General features: G+C 33.4%; 2 protein-coding genes across 3 annotated transcripts in view; one reads left to right on the top strand and one right to left on the bottom strand.

Annotated features, from left to right (window-relative positions):
- LOC110029889 (cx9C motif-containing protein 4, mitochondrial) overlaps positions 1–5,952 on the top strand; it is an 18,029-nt gene extending 12,077 nt beyond the window's left edge. The window contains exons 2-3 of one of the 2 annotated variants that reach the window (XM_020732374.1): positions 4,436–4,530; positions 5,339–5,952. In XM_020732374.1, coding sequence (XP_020588033.1) covers positions 4,436–4,530; positions 5,339–5,355 — 112 coding nt within the window. In that variant the 3' untranslated portion in view covers positions 5,356–5,952. Of the gene's footprint in view, positions 1–4,435; positions 4,912–5,338 lie in introns of those variants that run through there. The other variant, XM_020732373.1, reaches the window with a different exon arrangement.
- A 3,046-nt stretch (positions 5,953–8,998) lies between these two features.
- On the bottom strand, positions 8,999–9,813 carry LOC110029903. Its single transcript, XM_020732388.1, has one exon. It carries the CDS (start codon positions 9,734–9,736, stop codon positions 9,257–9,259), a length of 480 nt encoding a protein of 159 aa, XP_020588047.1. The 5' UTR covers positions 9,737–9,813; the 3' UTR covers positions 8,999–9,256.
- Between the last annotated feature and the right edge of the window lie 10,942 nt (positions 9,814–20,755).

Below are 20,755 nucleotides of genomic sequence, written 5' to 3'. Positions count from 1 at the left end.
CTTTCTCCACTCCCCAGGATCTTTTTAATTTTTAAAATAATATTAAAAAGTTTAGTAAGCCAAAAATCTTCTAAATCTCTTAAATATTTCCGTACTTCAATTGGGATATCATCAGTTCCTACAGACTTTCCACCATTGGTTTTCTTTGAAGCCTCCTCAACTTTGTTTTTACTAATGCGATGGTAAAAATGAAACATATTATTATTATTAACGATATTAAGATAACTAAGGTTGATCGTATTTTTCGAAACTTTATTAAAAAGTTTATCAAAATATACTCACCTGCCTATTTTGAATATCTTTTTCTAAGAAAAACACTTTTGATTTTCATCTTTAATACACTTTACTTGAGTTAAATCTTTACTTTTCTTTTCTTTTTGTTTAGCTAGTTTATAATCATTGATTCATCTGGTGTCTACAATAGAAAATATATGATTATTTCATTTTCTTATTTTACCAGATTGAAATTTTTTTGTGTCAAAAATTGGAATTTACAGCCCCAATGTCACATTCAGTAAAGATTTTTGATACATGTATATGATGTACCCAATGTGTTCGAGCTTGCCCCACGGATGTATTGGAAATGATATCTTGGGACGGATGTAAAGCTAAGCAAATTTTATATATTTTACCCTCAGTTTTCAATCTATTATAAAGACCACTACAAGCATAATTTTTAGCATCGCAGATTGTTCTCTTAGACTCTTTACGGGTAGTTTGATATTTTTCCAAGATTTCTATGCTTTTACATTTAAACCAATTTTATAGCATCACTTATTATGTTTTATCTTTTCTTGTACTTTATTATTTCATTACCAACTATTTTTATTTATAAAAACTTTTTCTTTTGATTCTCCAAATACAACTTTTGCCATTTGTTTAATAGTTTTTTCTACTTTATCCCATATATAATTTGCTTCTTCATGAACATTTCAAATTTTGAAATATTGAATTTTACTCATAAAAATAATTTTATTTGTCTTTTAAGTACTCCCATCTAATTCAATGACGATGATTCCTAGTATTTTTTATTTTACAACTCTTCATCTTAAAATCTAGAACTAATAATCGATGTTGAGTATTCAAATCCTCACTTAGATTGAACTTACAATTATGACATTCTCGACAATTTCTTTTTCTCATATGAAAATAATCAATTTGTGTATTATTAAATTAATTCTTATAAGTAATAATATGTTTATCTCTTTTCTTGAAAAAAATATTAGCAATAACAAAATCATACGCTAAAGCTAAATCTAATATAGATCCTTCTTCATTAATCACTCCAAAACCATAACCACCATGAATATTTCTTAAATCTTCTACTATTCTACTGATATGTCCATTTAAATCCGCTCTAATAAAAAATATTTCGTTAAGAGGTATCATTTGTATTAAGTTTTTTAAGTCATTCCAGGATTTATCTTTAGAACCTATATCTAAACCTACTTGAGGAGCATAAACACTTATAATATTAAAAATCTTAGTATCAACAATAATCTTAAGGGCTATAATTCTATCTCCAACTATATTAATTTTTACAAGATTGTCTTTCAATTTCTTATCTATAATTACACCCACCCATTTCTAGTGCGACTCTTACTTGAATACCAAAATTTAAAACCTAAGTAATCAATTTCCTTAGCCTTTTCTCCAACCCATTTAGTTTCTTGAACACAAAAGATATTTATCTTTCTATGAATCATAATATCAACCAATTTCATTAATTCACCAGTAAGTGTACCTATATTCCAATATCATATCCTAATATTAGTTTTATGGACTAACTTCTTATCCTTATTGTCCGTAATGTGAGAATCCTTGCTTTTTTGACACTACACCCGTACCGCGGTGCAGCGACATTTGCACACTATTCATTGTATTCAGACCATACAACGCATCGCTTTTAGGGGACGCCCTAGCACTTACACATTGTTCAAAATAATTCGTGTTATGATTTTTTCGACAAGTTTTACGCTCGTTGTCGACTACCTAATGCAACCCTTCACTTTTCATATTCGGGCTTGGGACCAACAATGACAGTGTTGCACTATATCACGCTAAAAGACAAATTAATTATCATTATCTTCACACATTAATGACTCATCTCCATCTTATCATTATTTTATCATGTATTTGTGTGTAATTTCTATTCCAAAGGATATCTGAAAGCATTGCACGCGAAAATGTGGTATTTAAGATGTGAAATTCTTTCGGAAAATATTAAATTTCCATTGAAAAAGTGAGTTATTGATGAATTTTTGATCAAATTTACTCCGTCGTAAAATTCTTGGTTGGAAATGCATTCAGATGAAAAATAATTCCATTGAAAAGATTTTTCGACTGATTTTTGATGGAATTTATGTCAGAAAATTTCAATGAATAAAAATGTGAGAAATGTTACCAGAAGTAATCTACCTGCACGGAATTTTTCCTACAAAGATTCTAGCGGAATTTCTTGTAGACATTTCAGCAAAAATTTTTTCGCTGGAAAATTTTCGTAAAAAGTTCCTCTTATAGAATATTCAGTCACGATTATTTCTATATTGAACTAGCGATGAAAATGCTGTCAAAATTCTGTTAGATACCTGCATATAGAAGGAAAAAAGAATAATAAATGCTTCTAATACATTCCCATTTTTACACTTGCAATATACATACATTAAATTTGATGCTTTGCTAATATTTTATAATTATGTATATACATATAAAAAGAAACTTTTGAACAAATATGGCATGTACCTGTTCGAAAAACATTAACATTAAAAGTTCTTCAAATTTGATAAATCAAAGTACACATTTCCCTGTTTGGAGCCACCGGAGGAACTAATCTGGATTCATTCAAGTGTCAAACTTCGATAAGTCAATCTTCACTTCAACATCTGGGCTTTTGCTTTAACATTCAATGCCAAATTGACATGACATTGATTGTTCGTCACTTAAACTTCTAGGTGAAAAAGATTTTCCTTCTTTCGATCTAACAAGTCACCATTGTGATTATGGGTAACCTCATCGGGTTATTTCCACTAAAAGGCGACAATCTTAGTTACAGTTGGATGATTTCTCTTTATATGTCTTCCATAGTGAGCTCCTGAATACCTCTTTTGTTAATTACTTCTTGGTCGCATGTCGTCTTGATCTTTTAATGTAAGTTTTGATGAAAAAGAAAAATATGGTTTAGGTTTAGAGTTAGGGACATAGTTAGGTTTAGGGTTTTGGTTAGGGCTAGGGCTTGGTTGATGATGTGGGGAATTTTTTTTTGGTGTGGGTGTTAGGTTATGTTGTATGAATTCTTGGTTTACGTGTAGGAAGGTTAAACCCATAAAAATTTAGCGTTTGTCGGGCTTTGATACTAGATCTAATGTTCTAGAGCTCTTAGAAGGTATTTAGGAAGCGGTTTTAGTGGGAAGATGGTTGTGGGATTGCAAGGGAAGGAGAATATGGGAGGTCAATGGCATTTGGAAGGGTATGAGACGAAATCTGTTGTTGGACAGTAGACTAGGCATTGATTGGCCGCTGTCTCGGGTGAAAAACAGTGAGGCGGAAGATGAAATAGCGTGGTACGGAGGTCAGGGAGGTTCACCACCTGGTTTTGCATACAAATACACCACTTGCAAAAAGAAAAATGATACAACACTCCTTAGAGTAGAAACAGAGATTACAATATCCAAGTTACTCGAATCAAAACAAAAGTCTCACAAAAACAAAAAAAAATTAAATATATAGATAGTCTCCTAATAGAAAATATCCTAATATAAATAATGAAAGAAGAAAGAAATTAGAAGAGGAGAGAAAGAAAAGAAAAAAAGCAAAATCAGCGGTTGATACTCTGCTACGATCGCGGCTTTTCATGACCCTGCAAAAACACGGGATTCGGCGATTCCGTAGAACCGACACTCCACATTATTTACCTTTGATTTTATAGAAAAATCTCAAAAAATACTAATGTTTTGTGAAGATTTTGACTTGTTAGGGCACAAGTTCCGTGTTGGGCCGAGAACAAGCTAAGGAAGAGGTAGAAATGGGCGCGGGAATAATCAATTTTCGTCTCCCCTAATTGCACTACCTCATTAAGTGTTCTCTGGCATGAATATTTTCAATACAAAATGTAGCAAAGATTATTAAAAATAAGATGACGTGTACTTCCAGAGCTTAGTGAATGAAATACTACTATTTTTTCTAGGAAAAACAAGTTAGCAATTGCCCTACACGAGAGTTTTTACAATTGCTCGTGTTTTGGACTCTATCCCTTCTGTTTACAACAACAACAACAAAGCCTTAATCTCACTACGTGGGCCCTTTATTATTGACGATAATTTCTCTTTATAGAATTATGAAAAAGCCTTATTACATCGTAAGGTATTTATGGAAATTGAATGTGAAATGTTGTCTGATTTCAAGTTAATCAAAAATTTTTATTGAATTTTTTATCCAGGTGCTTGAAAGTCATTGAAAAGTTGGAGGCGTGTTGTCAGAATTGCAGCTATAACTCAACACACTGTGCTTCTTTATCCGACCTTTTGAAGACTAGTAAGAAATCAAATAAAAGAAGTTCCATTAAATAAGGATATTGCTATCATCACGCTCGGTGAGCAACAAATGCTTGGAGCACAATAATGTTGGGCTTACTTTAAATACCTCTGCTAATATTTTGATAGCTTCTATTGAACATTCAATGAATATTAGGAGAATTCTTTATGTAACAAACGAGAAGGAATTGTGCAAATTTTATCTATTTTAGGAGAGAATATTCATTAGAAATTATTCAGGCTGTCATATGTATACAAAAAGAACCATTATCGTTTTATATCAATAAATTAAGTCTTAGGTACCACAAACCACCAAACCCCACCCCACCCCCCACCCTCTTTTTTTTGTAAAGAATATTCTTTATACTGGAGACATCTTTTAGTGGCCTTTAAACCGCTTCTTTGGCACTTTATTGAGAGTTATGCATGAAAGTGTGTTGATTATCAGCTCATAATAACGTGCTTGAGTTATTATTGCGTCCTGATTATGTAAGCAAAATTTATGCATCCTCTGTATGTTCATCTCTGTATCCATTTACTTTGTGAACCCGTATGCTTCTTCTTAGAGCGAAAGATTTTGCGTGTATTATTTAATATTTACATTTTGTACTTACTAAGAATTTTTCTATTTTTTCTTGTAAGATGGGAAGATTTTGTGTGCATTATTCAATAGATATTAACTTTCTACGTAAAGAACTTTCCAAATGCATTTTTATAGGCCATGACTCTTTCCAAGTTGAAACATGTATAACTGTTAATTCAAGTTTGCTTCGTTAAGATGTGAGTTGTTAACGAATAAGCGTTGACAGAAGTCTCAGGAACGTGATTGGAGATATAAGGAGTGACAACCTTCTTTGAAAGCACAAGATCTCGATTGAATGACAAAAATCTTCAGTATGTTTATTTCCACAATTCAGGATTGCAGAATCCCACGATCATGCAGTACCGAATAGCTACAGGCCCTCCCTGGTTATCAATTTCAGCAAAATTTGTTTTGTTTTTTCTGTATTCTCTATTTTCTACCTTAAGCAACATTGTGTCCTCATTTTTTTTGGAAGAGGTCTGTCTGTAACTTGTGCAGGAATATGCGTTGAAACTCATCATTGTTTGAACGTTGCCGTTTCATGGTTCATGTGGTGAACCTCCTCCATCCAAATGCTGTAATTTCGTGGTTCTTTTCACTATTTTCAGTCGGGACAACAACCAAACGACTCCTATCCCCGTCCAAATGCCATAGACCTCCTATATTCCTCCCTTCCCTTGCTATCCCACAATCATCTCCCCAGTAAAATTGCTTCGTGAACACCTAGGAGCACTAAAATGGTTTCACTTGTTTTGAGAGCTCGACAAACCCTAAACCCAAACCAAAAATTCATACACATCCTGACCTTACACCCTTGCAAAAAAAGAAAAAAAGAAAAACCGATGTTATCCACTTAATCCTAATCATTAACCACAATGTTCTCTTCATGCCGAAATTTAAATTTGAGAAAGAGATAATGCTGCCAAAGGGAAACGCTCAATGAAATTTTCAGGAGATCACTATGGAGGATATGCAACGAGAAATCTTCCAGCAACAACAAAGACTTGCTTTCTTTGAGAAGAGATAACCTAGTGATATCTCTCATAATAATAATAGCCACTCACCAGATTGAGAGGATAGAGTGAGTCGCTTGCACCAAGAAGTTTCAATTGACAAAGTCGATACCACATCAATTAGGCATTGAATATTAGAGAAAAAATTAGGATTTTGGAGTAAAGTTGAATTTATCGGATTTTGATGATCGCATGGATTAGAATGAGTTTATTGAGTGGCTCTAGACAGAAGGATAAATCTAGCCGCCATTAAATTAAAGAAGAATGAGTCACTATTGTGGGAAAATTTAAAGCACCTACGCCAGCGTGTGGGAAAAACAAAATCATTATATGATTCAACATGAATAGAGAGATGTAGTGCAATCACCCACCAAAACATTAAAGATATGATGTGTATTTGAGACTTCACTAGTTATATTAGATAGATCTCAGTAGAGGAGTACACAGTTGGGTTCGTTCAATTTATGTTATAGTGTGAAATAGTGAAGCTCGATAAGAACACCATAGCTCGATATCTGGGTGGGTTGAGACTGTCCATTGACAACACGCTACAGTTATAGTTTTATTGGACATTACAGGGATATTCATCCTTTGCCCTAAAGGTGAAGGGACAACACAACAATATTAGGTTCACATCACCCTTCTTCATACATGGTTAAACCATCAAATCAGGCAACACAAGTACACCCATTGAAGCACCCAAACTGATCTCTCCCAGTGAGAAATCGATCCAGAGTGGAGAAAATGTGAAAATCATAAGTACTCCCAAATTCATTCCAGTGAGGAAGTGTTTTATGTGCCATGCTTTTCGGCATATTGTGACCGATTGCCCAAACAAGAGCGTGATGTCTTTCACTGAGCAAAGAGCATTAGAAAACATAGACAATTGACATTGGAGGCACTAGAGAAGGTGATGATATAGAGGAGTGCTAATTTTCAACTGACGGAGGAGAGACTCTAGTAATACGACAGATCCATCAGAATAAGCCCGCTATAAAGCATTAGTGGTTTTGCCACAATATATTTTTTACACGTTACATTGTGAAGGGAAAGATGTTCAACTTCATTATTGATGTACTTGTGAAAATGCAGTATTTACACAAGTGATCAACAGGTTGAATTTGGCCATGCAAAATGCATCCAACATTATTCTTTGTCTTTTTAAAAAAAGAAAATAAAATCATGGCTAACAGGACATGTCTTGTGGAATTTTTCATTGAAACTAAATTCCAGGAACAAGTATGGCATGACATGGTACGTATGCATGCTTGTCACATCCTATTAGGTCATCCTTGGCAGCATGACCATTGCACATCTCATGACGGCTATAAAAATACATATTCTTTTACCAAAGATGAGAAACACATTGTACTTTTATCTTTGAAAGAGTCCGAGATAACATACGTTAATACTAAGTTTGAGGATGTGGCGTCACGAGCGATCTTTTTTTGCTGACCTTGAGAGAAGCACCGACAGGATTAGCATTGGTGTTCCAAGAATGCGATGAGCTCGAGGAGTCAATATCAGGCACTGGGCAGCCCCATCTAAAGAGGATTTCAAGATTTTTGAATTTACAACCTATCTCCTACAAAGGGAAGTCCAACATGTCATTACTTTAGATGGAGATGAGAAATTTTTGAACTAATTGTAGAAGTCTCTATGCAATAAGCTGGGTACTAAGCTCTCGTTTAGTTTAGTAGTGCATTCCCAAACAGGCGGCCATATATGAGTGGTGAACTGCTACTTTGAAAATCTTCGTAAGTGTTTTATAGGAAATAACTTATGACAGTGAGATTCAGGTGTTTATAGAGAAAAAGAAGCCTCTCCTAGCTAGGGAGAAAGACACAAGAGCTCCCCTCATCAGATTTTCGTGATCTTGGGTCATAAAATCCCGTGATCAAGTGGTGCTGAATAGCTACAGGCTTGCCCGAGTTATCGAATTCAACAACATTGATTACCTTTTTTGGTTTCTTTCTTATTTTTTATTTATAATTAGATTTATCTTCTATTAGGATACTACTTATATGTGTATGTTGTTGTTTGGGGAACCTAGCTTTTATTTAATATGTTTTACATATTGTAGTATCTATTTTCTACTCTAAGGAGTGTTGTATCCTCTTCCTTTTGCATATAGTGTATTTGTTGTTTGTGCAGGAATAGGTGGTGAACCTCCTCTCTGTCCGAATGTCGTTGTTTTTCATTGTGATAGCCACCAAACGACTCCTATCCCACGCCAAATATCATATTCTCCTTCCCTGCTATCCCACAACCATTCCCCTACTAAAACCACTTTTTAAAAACTTTCTAGGAGCCCTAAAGGGGTGTCGATGGGAGAAGTGTCGTAGGGATTCTCTTGCTCTTGATGCCATGCTAGAAGAATGTTTTGGGCACTATCCCTTATTTATAATAAGGGATTGTATACAATTTATTTATAATAAGGGATTATATACAATGTTATAGGGGACATCTCAGAATTTGGAGAACCTTCCTAATATAATTTTATATGCCAACAAATCTCCATGTTGTGTTCTTTCAGTTCTGTACACAGTATGAGTATGATGATCCATGCAGAGCAGAATTATTTTGAACTTTGGAGCCCATATTTTATATTTCTAGAAGCACTACATGAGATCATCATAACGAACTATAATATAAAGTTGTGGGAATATGGATATGCGAGTAGCAAGTACTCTATAGGTTGTTTTTTCCAACCTTTATTTCCCATTTGGCATGCCTGTTCTTGTTTCAGCTGGTGGCCTTACTCTGACAGAAAGGCCAGCTGAGTTTCCTGTCCATTCTTTATTGGTACTAGATATTCTCTTTTTTTGGGATTATGAAACTGCTTAACTATCGATCCAATGATGAGCTCTCCTTTGTTTTGTAATCTCTGCCTGAGCACCTCGTCATAATATTTTAGATTTAGATCCAAGTCACACACATTCCTTATAAATAGCTAAAAAGATGTACAAAGATCAAAATCATGCCCAACACAAATAAAAAACATGGAGACAACGGTATTTTTGCCATGCTAGAGAAATAACCATATTCTCCTGAACTAATACATTCCGTAAGTTTTGTTCCCTTCTGAATCCATCCATCTATACACCATTAAATATCATATATAAGGCTGATTATATGTGATAATCCGGCATTCTTCTCGTCTTTCTGATCTTCTGAATCATTAGTAGTGTCTTCAACACCTTCAACATTATCATCAGGCCAGGTCTGCAGCGTCGAACTGCTTTCAAACAGAGGAAGTTCCCTGCACCATGCCTCTTCCCATCCAATTTAGTTGAGTTTCCTGACCAATCCAACCCCTCCCTCCCTCCATTTCTTGTAAGACGAGGAATTTGATGGAGCTCCTCATTAAAGTCCTCCCACAGCATGTCCATCCTCTCCTCATCCTTAACCTCCTCGATCCGGAGATCTTCCATTGATGGGAAGCTTCTCCTTCGCTGATCATGGTGGTTGAGGGCGGTGAACTTGTGGTAGGAAGTAGAGGACTGGAACCAAATAGGGGAAGAGGCGAAGTGAGGGAAGGATAACTGCTCGTGCGAGTCCTGCTCCACTGATACTTCAGGAAAGCTGAATTCCTCCATAGTTTTGGCCATGGAAGAAGGGTTCTCTGCTGTTGCACTGGGAGTTCAAGCCATTGTGATGGCTTATTGATTTCTCCTGGAACATCCCTTTCATGGCAGTTGGGGCATCTTATCTACCGCTACTATTGACAAATGTTTTATTCCTTACATAGATACCACCCACTTCTTAGAAATATTTGAGTATGTCTAACGTATGCAGAGTTGCGTATGTCGGTAGGTTACAGAGAGGGTATTGAGACGTTATATTCGCGTTATACCCCCTGTAACCTTCCTGTAACCTTTCTGTAACCTACCTGTAATTAGTAAGTTCCGCGTTTCTGTTTTCATATATTTATAAGTTACAGGTAGGTTACAGAGAGGTTACATGAGGTATAACGCGGATATAACCCTCTAATACCCTCCCTGTAACCTACCGACGTACGCAGCTCTGCTAAAGTATGCAAATATTTCTCTGTATTTGCATATTTATACCACCCAATTTTTTCATATCACAATAAAAAATACTACCTTTTTTCCTAATTTATATACTAAACGGATTATGTTTTTTAATTCATTAAATTACTTTTTTTCTTAAAATTTTTTTAAACTATTTATAATGTCTGCATTTCATCTTTTTTCTTAAAATAATTGAATTTTGACAAGAATTATTTTTCTATTCTTTAGTTACAAGCACAAGCAACAATAAAAAAACCAGTCAAGGAAGTTATTAGCTGGGTATTTATTAGGTCTGAAATATGCATCTAACAAATTATTGATTAATGTAAATTACTATTACAGTTATGTTTATCGATGATTTGTTAGATATAATCTGTACCTTATAAATTATCGATTTAAAATTTTTTCACCAAGCGGAGCTTCAGTTGTTGCTATGTTTTTAATGAAGGATTTCTTCTTTTATGGGAAACAATTTGCTTACGTAAGACGTACACAGCGCTGCGTACATAACGAAGGTTATATGAGTGTTATATCGGCATTATATTCGCGTTATATCCTTTGTAACCTCCATGTAACATCTATATAACATATCCGTAACCTACCTGAACTTACAAATAAGTTTCGCGCTTCTGTTTTCACATATATGTATGTTACATGCAGGTTAAATGAAAGTTATACGGAGGTTACAGGGGATATAACGTGAATATAGCCGTTATAACGCCCATATAACCTCCATTATGTACACAACACTGTGTACATCTTACGTACACAAATGTTTTCCCATTTGATGGAGGATTAACACCCATATTTCTTATTTTACATATATACCAGACAATTTTTATATTTTACACATAACACAGCTCTTTAATATCAAATAAAAAAGTTTTTATCACTAATTTTTTAAAAATAAATTATATTTTTCACCTATAGGTTTATGACACCATTTTTTAACTATTAATATCAAACTCTAAATATTTAATATGTAAATGCATAAGAACTATATATCATGTATGTAAATTTCTCAAAAAATTAGTACTGTTTTTTTTTTCTTTAATTAGTTCTGGGTACTATTAAAGGCTCGTTCATCACATTGAGTCGTACTCTATTGAAGTCAAAGGTGAACAGCATTTCTTCCGAGCATTTAAAATTTGCAGGTTACTCGGCCTTGGCTTTATGTTAAACGTTGAGGTGTGAAATATATAATTTGACTTTTATAATAGACATATTTATTAGTTTTTAATTAATGGGCCGGAGATATTAAAGGCTTCTCATTAGGAATGAAGGATTAACAATCAAAGTAGATCAACTGATCGACCCATGCCGACCAAGCTCAATCGACTGAGCTAATGCCGCTGACCCGAAGTAAACTAAGATTAGATTATAGAGCTACAAAGAGGTAAGAGGATAAGCTTATACATGTAAAATACAAAAAAGATAGCATAGTACTGACTCATTCTAGACAAGGGCAAAAAAATAATATCAACATTCTCTTCTCTATAAATAGTGAAAATATTTAAAAAATAAGACAGTTGATTAGTTTTCATTATTGTTTCCTCTATTTCTTTGTCTTGTCTCCTTTCATATATTTTATTCCTTGGGTGTATTCACATAGAAGACTATCTTCAGTCACCCTGCTCAATTCTTTCAGGGTCGCACACCTCTACTTACCACGTGCATGTGAAGTTCTTGGGCGACAGTGAGGCAATCACTATTTCTGGTGATCTCGAGCAGTCTTGCATCTATTATCTCTAGACGCTCAGAAGTGTCCATGAAGAGCCCCTCGAGTTTGATAACCTACAAGAAGGGCGTCTCAAGAATAGCAAAATCACCCATCAGATCCCTGCATCTAAAGGCAATAAAGATAAATTTTTTTGCGAAGTGAAGCTTTTAATGCAGGTCTTAAAGATTGACTGATCGACACCCTCTGGAGCCACAAAGATGTTCTTGTCGGGTCTGCCGCCAAGATGCATAGCTACCAATTGACTTCACCAGCCACCACCTGAATGTTAACGCAATGGTCCAACAAATGAAGTAGAAGATGAGGACGTCGATGTTTCTTTGGTCAAGCCAATCTAAGAATAGGTCCAAAAGTTGTTTGAAGTCGACTACTTCTGAGAGGTTAAGCAACCGCCATGGATGTCAAACGTTGTTATGGTGCAAAAATTGATTGACATGTGGAGGATGTGCATTGAATTTACTAATCTAAATATCGTTTGCACGAATGACAGCTGCCCCTCACCACAAATCGACGCGCTCGTGGACGCAACAGTCATCCATCTCATGATGAGCTTCCTCGACTCCTTGTTTGGCTATCATCTGATCAAGATGGATCCGGCCAACACTGAAAATACTGCATTCATCATAAGTGAAGGAGTGTAATGCTATATTATAAAGCTCATTGGAATAAAATTATTGGTGCTATTTACCAGCGAATAAATAAATGTACTTTTTGCTAAAACATAAATGAAAAAAAATGTTGAAGTGTATGCAAATGATATCTTAGTGAAAAGTAAAACACCCGAGCAACACATGAAAGACTTTAAGGAGATCATGGAAACCTCAAGAAAATTTAATATGAAAGTCAATCATCACAAGTGTATATTTGCAACATCCACAGACAAATTCTTAGGTTATCTCCTAAAACCAAAGGGAATAAAGGCTACCCTAGAAAGGTTCAAGTCCTGTTCAACATGTTGTCTCACCAAAATACCAAATTAGTCCCAAAGTTGATTGACCGGATTGCGAGCACGAGCCGATTCATCTTAAAATTGGGTAACAAGTGCACTGCTTTCTTTAAAACATTAAGGGCTGCAAATAAATTTGTTGGTTGGATGAATTTGAACAAGCATTTAGAAAATCGAAAGACTCCACAGCATCATCAACGCTCATCCAAAGCCTAAAATCAAATGAAAACTCTCTCTATACCTGGGAGTCGGACCCAAGGCCATCAACTATGTTTTTGTTTGAAAGGAGTAAAGGAAGCAGATTCTGGTCTAGTATGTTAGCCAAGTCTTCTAATGAGCCAAGCTTGGGTATCCATGACGGAAAAAATAACATTCTCTATCATTATTTTTTCTTGCAGGCTCCACCCACTTACAAATGCATTCGATCAGGATCATCACCGACTAACCGCTCAAATCAATTATCACCAAGCTGGAACACTCGAGTTTGCTTCTCAAATGGGCATGAAAACTCAGTGAGTTTCATCTCTCCTATGTATCCAAAACCCTCATGATGGCTCAAACTATAATTCACTTCTTGGCTGAATTTTTAGATCTAAGTGAACTAGACAAAGAAATAACGACCAACAATCATACCCGGGTTTTGCATATCGATAAAGCATCTAGTCAAATCATAGCGAGCCTCAGTCTCACTCTAAGAAAATTCAGCCGAAGATCATTTATACCATTCAATATAAGTGAGATTTGAAGTCGTCATCAATCAAGTAGATTATGAAACTCTGATTGTTGGATTATAGTTTGCTTACATGATAGGTGCGTGACACTTCCTGGTAAAATATGACTCACTGTTGGTGGTCAATCAAGTTAACCATTGATTTGAAGTTAGAGATGAGATTAAGACCAAATATCTTGACAATGCAAAAATGAAGATAAGGAAATTTAAAAGTTTTAATATTGAATACATTTCCCGAGTGCACAACTAAGTAGCGAACCTCCTTTCCAAGTGCGCTTGCTTGGGGGAGGGAATGTCCCAAAGGCTCGTTTGATCATCTATAGAGGAAGCTAGGGTGATGAAACTGTGAGCCAAAGGATTAAAAAGTTGAATGGATCTATACATCATTTTCTTTGAGATTGGGAAGGTCTTTCAAGAAGCAATCAATTCGAAATGCTTCAAGATTAAAGCAACACAATATCTTATGATCTAGGGAAAACTTTTTTGAAGGTCATCACGTTGCTATACTCAAGATGCATAAAAAAATATGAGATTGAAGATGCCTCCAAGAACTGCATTTAGAAGAATGCAGAAGAAACTTAGGGGGGAAAGCCTTAACAGATTGAGTGCAATGGCAAGGATATTATAAGTCGACACTACAAAAGAACAATAGGGGATTCTCAAGAAGGTTTGAATAATGTAAAATGTACGCACCACTATAAAATCAGCCATCTTCAAACTACAGTCAATCATTAGGCATCTGGTTAGCACAAGTAATTTTATTATCGACGTGTTAATCATGTGTTGGTACCTCTCTTCATCTTAGAGCTTAGGATCCATGAGAGATCATTTAGAGAAATTTTGATTTGTCGATTAAGCGAATTTAGATTTATTTTGGCATGTGCATACTTGCATTTTCATATGCATATTACATATTAAGCATGACGCGTGATGTTTTCTTTTTTAAGTATTGCATAAAAATTGCATTTTGGATATGTTCATGATTTCATGTTAAATGCATGAAAATATTTTTTTCTTTATGATTTAATGTCTAAGTGTATGGAAAAATTATATTTTTATCGTATGTTTGCAACTTCATGTTAAATGTATATAGAATATTTTGTTCCATGACATTATGTCAAATGTGTGAAAAAATCTTTTGCTCCAGGATCTAATATCAAATGAATGAAAAAAAAAATTAAGTTTTGTCTTAAGCGTAGGACTTGATGTCAAACATGTTTGGAAATATTTTCATTGATAAGGCCTATATTTTAAATTTATGTGTTAGTCTAGGTCACTTTACATTTTGCATGCGCATTATCAAATCTGCCTTGATGGTACGCCGACTTTGTTAGATGAGTGACCAGTTTGTCGGGATTTCTTAATGAGCATTGCTCACAAGGATATCTCAACGAGTAATGCAAATTATGACATCAAGATCAATATGCTTATGTTTGTACTAAGGTTCTAAGAGGTCTAACATGTGTCACTTAGACTTTTCTTTCCTTAGAACCCACTTGGGTCAATTGTGTAATTTGACTAGCCATCCGATCTTGGAGTTCTTGAATTCATTGTTGCATGAATTCCCAAACAAACTCCACATTGAAGGTTTTTCCTTGTTTTCCTTCACCTTGACGTGCTCCTATCTTATTGTAGGCATGACTCCATGCTCACTGCACCTTTCAGGATGTTGGATCTTAAATTATCTTGTGGATAACCCCAAGGAATAGAGCTTCAGTCGAATGAAAGGAATGAGAGTAAAAGAAAAAAGACAAATAATGCTTAGTTTATGGGGAATTGTGTCATCATGAAAATATAGCTAATTTTTTTTTTTTTTTTTTGTGAATGGTTGCATATTTAATACAAGATCCTGGTCTGAAGGAAAAATGACCAATGGCTCTACTATTTCTGTTAAAGAAACCATCAATTTAGAATATGAAATAAACTATTATGGGATTCTACACTAAGTAGTCCAATTGCAAACTCCTAGTTCTATTGAGAGAAGTGTATTCATGTTCAATTACAATTGGTTGCTCATGTTTCAAAGCGTAGAATAATGGTATATAATTTGTATAATGTCATTGAAGCTTAAATGAATAAAAAATATGTTAAATCTGATTCTTTCATTCTAATAGGACATGCAAGTCAGATATATTATATTTGATATCTGATAGAACAATATAGAAAATAGATTGGACAATATTCATCTAGACTAAACCCATAACTACTATTGAGATTCAAAATAGTATTGAACCCGCTCATCGGTAAAGAGAAATTGTCAGACTTTTGTATTCCATTTTATTCTATTGAACAAGACATAATTTTAGAAGATCTTACTCATGCACATTAAGAAATTACTCAAACTAAGAATGCCTTCAATGACGGTTTATATGTAGAGATTTTAATTTCATCCTCTAATCACTCATGTGAAAATTGAGAATAAAATGTGTATGTAATTTTTTTGCTTTATTAACTTTAGTTTATTTATTTCATATCTAGAGTTTATGATGTTGTTTTATTTTGCTTCTTTTATTTACTTTCTTGCTTTTGTTTACTGCGTTTACTCCCATCCATTTTTTTCTTCTAGTTATTATTTGTACTTATATAGTGCTAGTTTGTACATTGCAAGTATATTTTACTATTTATGTTTATTGTTTTTATTTCTTTTTGTTAAATCCTATATTGTCCTGTGGATCACGCCTAAGAAATAACGCATCGGTCGAATGTAAGAAAAGAGAGTAAGAGAAACAAGACAAATAATGCTTGGTTTCTGGGGAGTTGTGTCATCATTTCCTCCTAGTGAAGAAGGCATTATTTATAGATCATAAGAAGGGTATAACAAATAAAATGGATGTTCATCATTTAATAGGCACATTGCCATAATATATGACTCATTACATTCTTACACATATTTGTAAGTAAATCATACATGTTTTGACCCTGTAACTGTTGTTGACGTTGTTCCATATATGTAACTACCTTTATGTATTCACAATTGTCTGGCTTGGTAACTTGGTATTCATTCAGTCGACCAAGTCATTCGATCGACTGAATGATCTTTAGCTGCATCTTCTGAGGGGACCTATTGCGAATACACATTGCCCTTTGGAAGGATTTCTTCATCAGACAGAGGATGTATTACTGTAATTTGAAAAACAACTTATCTTTGTTTAATGTCTCTATATTGAAGAAATTCTCTCTGGTCGACTGTTGATTTTTGTAATGGTAAGTACTGGTTGCATATGCGTCAATGCGGTCGCACAATATTCGTTGGATCTCTCATTCTTTTGTTCTATCAGCTTTAGAAATTGACCAGTAGAATGACGAATGCTAGCACATCAATCCTCTTCGTCTAGTCCATTATATCTTCTCGAGATTCATTCAATCATATTTCTTATAAACAAACCGTAAAGAAAATATATTTAGACTAAATAAATAATTTAGTACATATAGATTCTGAAATGATGCATGAAAAATGTACCGGCATAGTAAACATGTCATTTATGCTTTAATCAATTCATTAAAATGAATACTAATTAAAATTTATGTATTACAATTAAGGTTATATCTCGAATTTGGGTTTAATCATAACATTAAACTACTAGATTGTAATTATTTAACACAATGGTTGATATGATCTTAAAAATACGTGTTTAATATGCATCATAGTTTTAAATAAATCTTAATGAAGAGTTTAAGTAAATATTAATTATATGTCTTAGCACCTTTTAATATTAAACAATTTATCGCAGTGATTCAGTAGGACCACTCAACTCCTTTTTATGTATAACATTTCCATTGCCTAAACTTTAATTTATATAATTGAGATTCATTTATGTAAATTAAAGTTTAGGCATTGGATACGTGTGTTTTGTATGTATGAATATAGAAAGGAAGTATAAATATGTGTTTCGTATGTATGGATGTGTGTATATCACAAATTTGAGTTCGTCCAAGTATGTCTGTCTTGCAGTGCAATATTGAGTGATTAAATATATGAGGTTGGTTAAAGATTCGTATCATAGGCTCTGATCAATTTTTGAAATATATATATAATATATTCATTATAGTGGATAGGTAATGGTTGGGCTTTAGCACTCCAACAACTCCAATATGGAAACCTCATTGGCCAATTGTACCTTGCGAAAGGTAAATTAGGTTAGAATTATGAAAGTTACTGGCCAATGGTCATCCAAAAGATTCCCATAGGTAATTTTCTTCTTTAAAGCACAATATATATATATTGCATTGCAATTTAGTTGGTTAGATTACTTTCATTAAGTTTTAGAGTCTAATTTTGTCCTAAAAAAGAACAACTATTTTAAATTTCATTTTAGGTTTATTTTTTTTAATAAAGTCATTTTGGAGATTGGGTGATGGGGCATTTGAGCAATATTGGGTTGATTTGTTGGGAAAAATAAATCATGACTTCTAATGTAGAGCTACGTTCGGAATCCACTCATATGCAGGCACGTGGGGGTGCAAAAAAATAAAAAAAAATCATTTTAGCGTAGGGGAATATTCCTCCCGTGTTATTCCACATTATTTAGATGTTATTGTGGTGGTATTCATGTGTTATTGTGTTATAAGAATATTTCAGGTGTTATGATAATACAATAACACATCAATACCACCACAATAACACCTGAATACCGGGCCGGATCACAGGAAAGCGCACACGTTTTCTTGAAGTCACGTGTTCGCATATGAGTGAACTCCGAACGTAGCGCTACGTTAGGAGTCCAGATGTAATATTTTTCCGTTTTGTTGAGGGCGTTTTACATACATACCACTTAGTTCTTATGTATTTAAATATTTAGTACCTAAGGTTCAATTTTATGACAATGTTGTATTTCATTTTTTCTTAAAAGTAACATGACAACATATTCTATGTGATATGAAAAATTTGGGTGGTATTAATGTAAAAATTAAAGTTTGTTTGTTAGATAGTAATACACAGGAATTGGGTGTTATGTATGTAAATGCTTCAAAATTTTATTCAGTTTTTGGATGCTTCAGGATTTTTTCATGACGAAAAGAAAGCCGTCTTATATTTATAAACGACATAGCACCCGGAACATTACTATTTACAAATCTAGCACCCTCTTTCATCCATTTTTCATATTCTCACTCAAATATCAAAATTCACGATAAAAACCCAACCCATATTTTTCATTTTTATCAAATTCTCAACAGTTTGATTATGACACGCATAAATACATCAATTCGACAGTTCAAAAATATCACATGAATACTAGATTTTGTAAATAACAATCTTTCGAGTGCTATGTATGTAATTATTCCTTATTTATAATCTTATTTAAAATAACATTGTTATATGGCTATAATTGATATTTATATTGAAGTTATTGATAAAAATATTATTTTATTAATTGATTTAAAGTTTAATTTAATTATGCACAAGAATTTTAAGAGTATTGAAGTAATGATAATTATGCTCGTTCTTTAATAATGCTTCCTTGGAGTTTTTTTCCTTAGATACATTGGCAAAATGATGCATTTCTAAATGTATATATATATATTTTGAGGGTTAATTTTTTTATCCAAATGTAATTGTTATTTATATAATAATTTGTTTAATATAATGTGAATAAATATATCCTAATTACCTATATTGCACGGACACGGCATAGGGACACGAGACACATGTATTATTGAAAATATTGTCGGAAATGCCGTTATAATAAAAATTATTAAATAAACGTTTATATTAAATAAATAAAAGAGAAGAATTATTTTTATTTTTTATTTTCTTTTTTACTTTTTTTTTTAAATAAAAGAGAAGAGTTAACAACATCAACTTTTAAAAACTAAGTTGCCATAGATATATCTTTAGTTTAAGATATACAATATGTAAGCATAAGAACATATATTATCTTGTATTACATCAAAATTTAGCTTCATTAATTCATTAAAAAAATAGATGGATGAGCGACTTTTTTGGCAGATACTTCTGTGTCATTGTTCAAATTTACTATCATTTTCATTAAATATCATAAAAATAGCGAAGAGCCAAAGCCCTAGCAAGGCTCTCAAGGGTGAGACCGAGATGAAGAGCAGGTTATGCCGTGAAGCTGAAGCGAAGGAAGGAGGGCCGACGGCCGGACCTTGGAGGTTTGGACCGACTAGACTCCAGAGAAAAACTCAAAAAAAGAACAGTAAAACATCTAACCCAATAAGCAATAACTAATAAATTAATATATTAATAAACGAGTGGTATTTAGTATTTAGTGTAAAAGTCTGTAAATTTTGGGGTGTTTAAATACCCACCTTCGATTTTTTATGTATTTATATATCTACCCTGCAAAATTTGATTTTTACTTTTATGCCACTTAAATATCTTTTATCACATCTAAACATATAAATAAAATCAAATAGAATACTTATTTTTAATTTGTATACATATGTAAGATGGCGTATATGAAAAAATGAAATTTTGACATTAGATACATAAATACATAAGATTTTAGTCTATGCATGCAAATCATTCCTAAATTTTAGATTTTCTTACTTTTAATCTCACAAATGTTCTTCTGAATTTTTTTATTCATTAATTTAGAAAAAAATACCCATTTTTGACATGCATATCTCCATTTTTTCAACATTATGTAATTTCGATACATTTGTGCCCGTATTGGAATTGTATTCGTGTTAGGTCATTCATCGTCACACTTGGGAAAAATTATTTCATACGTACACCGTATGCAGAGATCTATACGGTGCCAGATCTCCACCGTCCATCACAACAATTTTTTTTTTTAAGAAAATCTAAAATAGGACCCACGTCATAAATATTTGCTGTGATAGATGGTGGAGATTGGACATCATATACATCTCTGCATACGGTGTCCATATAAAAGAATTTTAATGATAGAAACAGCTTATTCTCGAAAGATCGTTTTTTAGGTAAAAAGGCAGAATATAATTTATGATATGATTTTCCCCAAAAAAAAAAAAAAAAATTATGATATGATAGCTTAACTTAAATTTATTAATGACAAGTTTTATAAGTTCGAAACTTATATTAGGATGAATATAATGCGTAATCATCTAATTTAAATAATAATAAATTTATTTTAAAGTAATTCAATGATTGCAATGTTATGTTGATCAAATATAGGTCAGATATGCTCACCTAAACTTTCTCCCCAAAAAACCAAAGAGAATTTAGAGGTTATCTCA

This window comes from Phalaenopsis equestris, unplaced genomic scaffold (genome assembly GCF_001263595.1).
Source record: "Phalaenopsis equestris unplaced genomic scaffold, ASM126359v1 Scaffold000609, whole genome shotgun sequence".
NCBI classification, from domain to species: domain Eukaryota; kingdom Viridiplantae; phylum Streptophyta; class Magnoliopsida; order Asparagales; family Orchidaceae; genus Phalaenopsis; species Phalaenopsis equestris.
This window is presented reverse-complemented; position numbering and strand designations above follow the sequence as displayed.